Here is a 767-nt window from a genome sequence, read left to right on the forward strand (position 1 = left end):
CGCGCGCGCATAGAGCGTCGACGTGCGATGCGCCTCGTCGCGGCAGCGCTGCTCGCAGCAACAACAACAGCAACATCCCTCGACGCGAGTTCGCTCCTGCCGGAGCTCGAACGCTTCGAGGCCGTGGCGCCCTGCGGGCTGCCCGTCGCGCGCTACTACACCTTGGCAAAATACGGCGCGATGCTGTCGATCGTCGGCGAGGCGGCGGTCCGGGACGGCGTCGTCGAGGTCGCCATCGCGGCGCGGGACGTCGCCGGCGGCCGGCGCCTGCTCGTCGACGACCTCGGCTGGCCCGAGGCCGCGGTGCCCGCGGCGGCGCCGGCGTTCGACTGCGCCGGCGCGGACGTGAGCGCCGTCGCGCGGGGCCCGTCGAGCGCCGTCGCCTGCGACGTGGTCTCCACCGGCGGCTGCGCGTGGCGCGCGTCCTGCGCGGCCGTCGAGGCCGGCCGCCACGCGGTCGAGGCGCATCTGGAGGGCTTCCGCGGCGCGGCGGAGCCGAACGGGACCAAGTACCCGCGCGAGAAGCTGGCCTGGGAGCCGCCCTACGCCGAGATCAAGTGGCGCACGGAGCCCGCCGTGCCCGGCGCGCCGTCGGACAAGCGGCGGAACAACTACGACGGCCCGCTCGTCCGCGGCGCGCCCGAGGTCTGGTGCGGCGACCGCTGCGGCTTCACGGACGGCTGCGCCTACTGGACCCAGGAGGGCTGGAACGAGAAGTCGCCCTACGCCTGCAAGCTCTACGCCGCCGTCGACGACCCGCGCGCGGC

The 767-nt window shown here is 75.4% G+C and overlaps 1 protein-coding gene across 1 annotated transcript in view; it reads left to right on the forward strand.

Moving 5' to 3' along the window:
- Positions 1–27: 27 nt before the first annotated feature.
- Positions 28–767, forward strand: part of AURANDRAFT_68781 (hypothetical protein) — a gene marked incomplete at both ends in the record, with an annotated part of 5,303 nt that continues 4,563 nt past the window's right edge. The window contains one exon of the mRNA XM_009044509.1: positions 28–747. Coding sequence (XP_009042757.1) covers positions 28–747 — 720 coding nt within the window. The remainder of the gene's footprint in view (positions 748–767) is intronic.

This window comes from Aureococcus anophagefferens (genome assembly GCF_000186865.1).
Source record: "Aureococcus anophagefferens unplaced genomic scaffold AURANscaffold_368, whole genome shotgun sequence".
In the NCBI taxonomy this organism is placed as follows: Eukaryota; class Pelagophyceae; order Pelagomonadales; family Pelagomonadaceae; genus Aureococcus; species Aureococcus anophagefferens.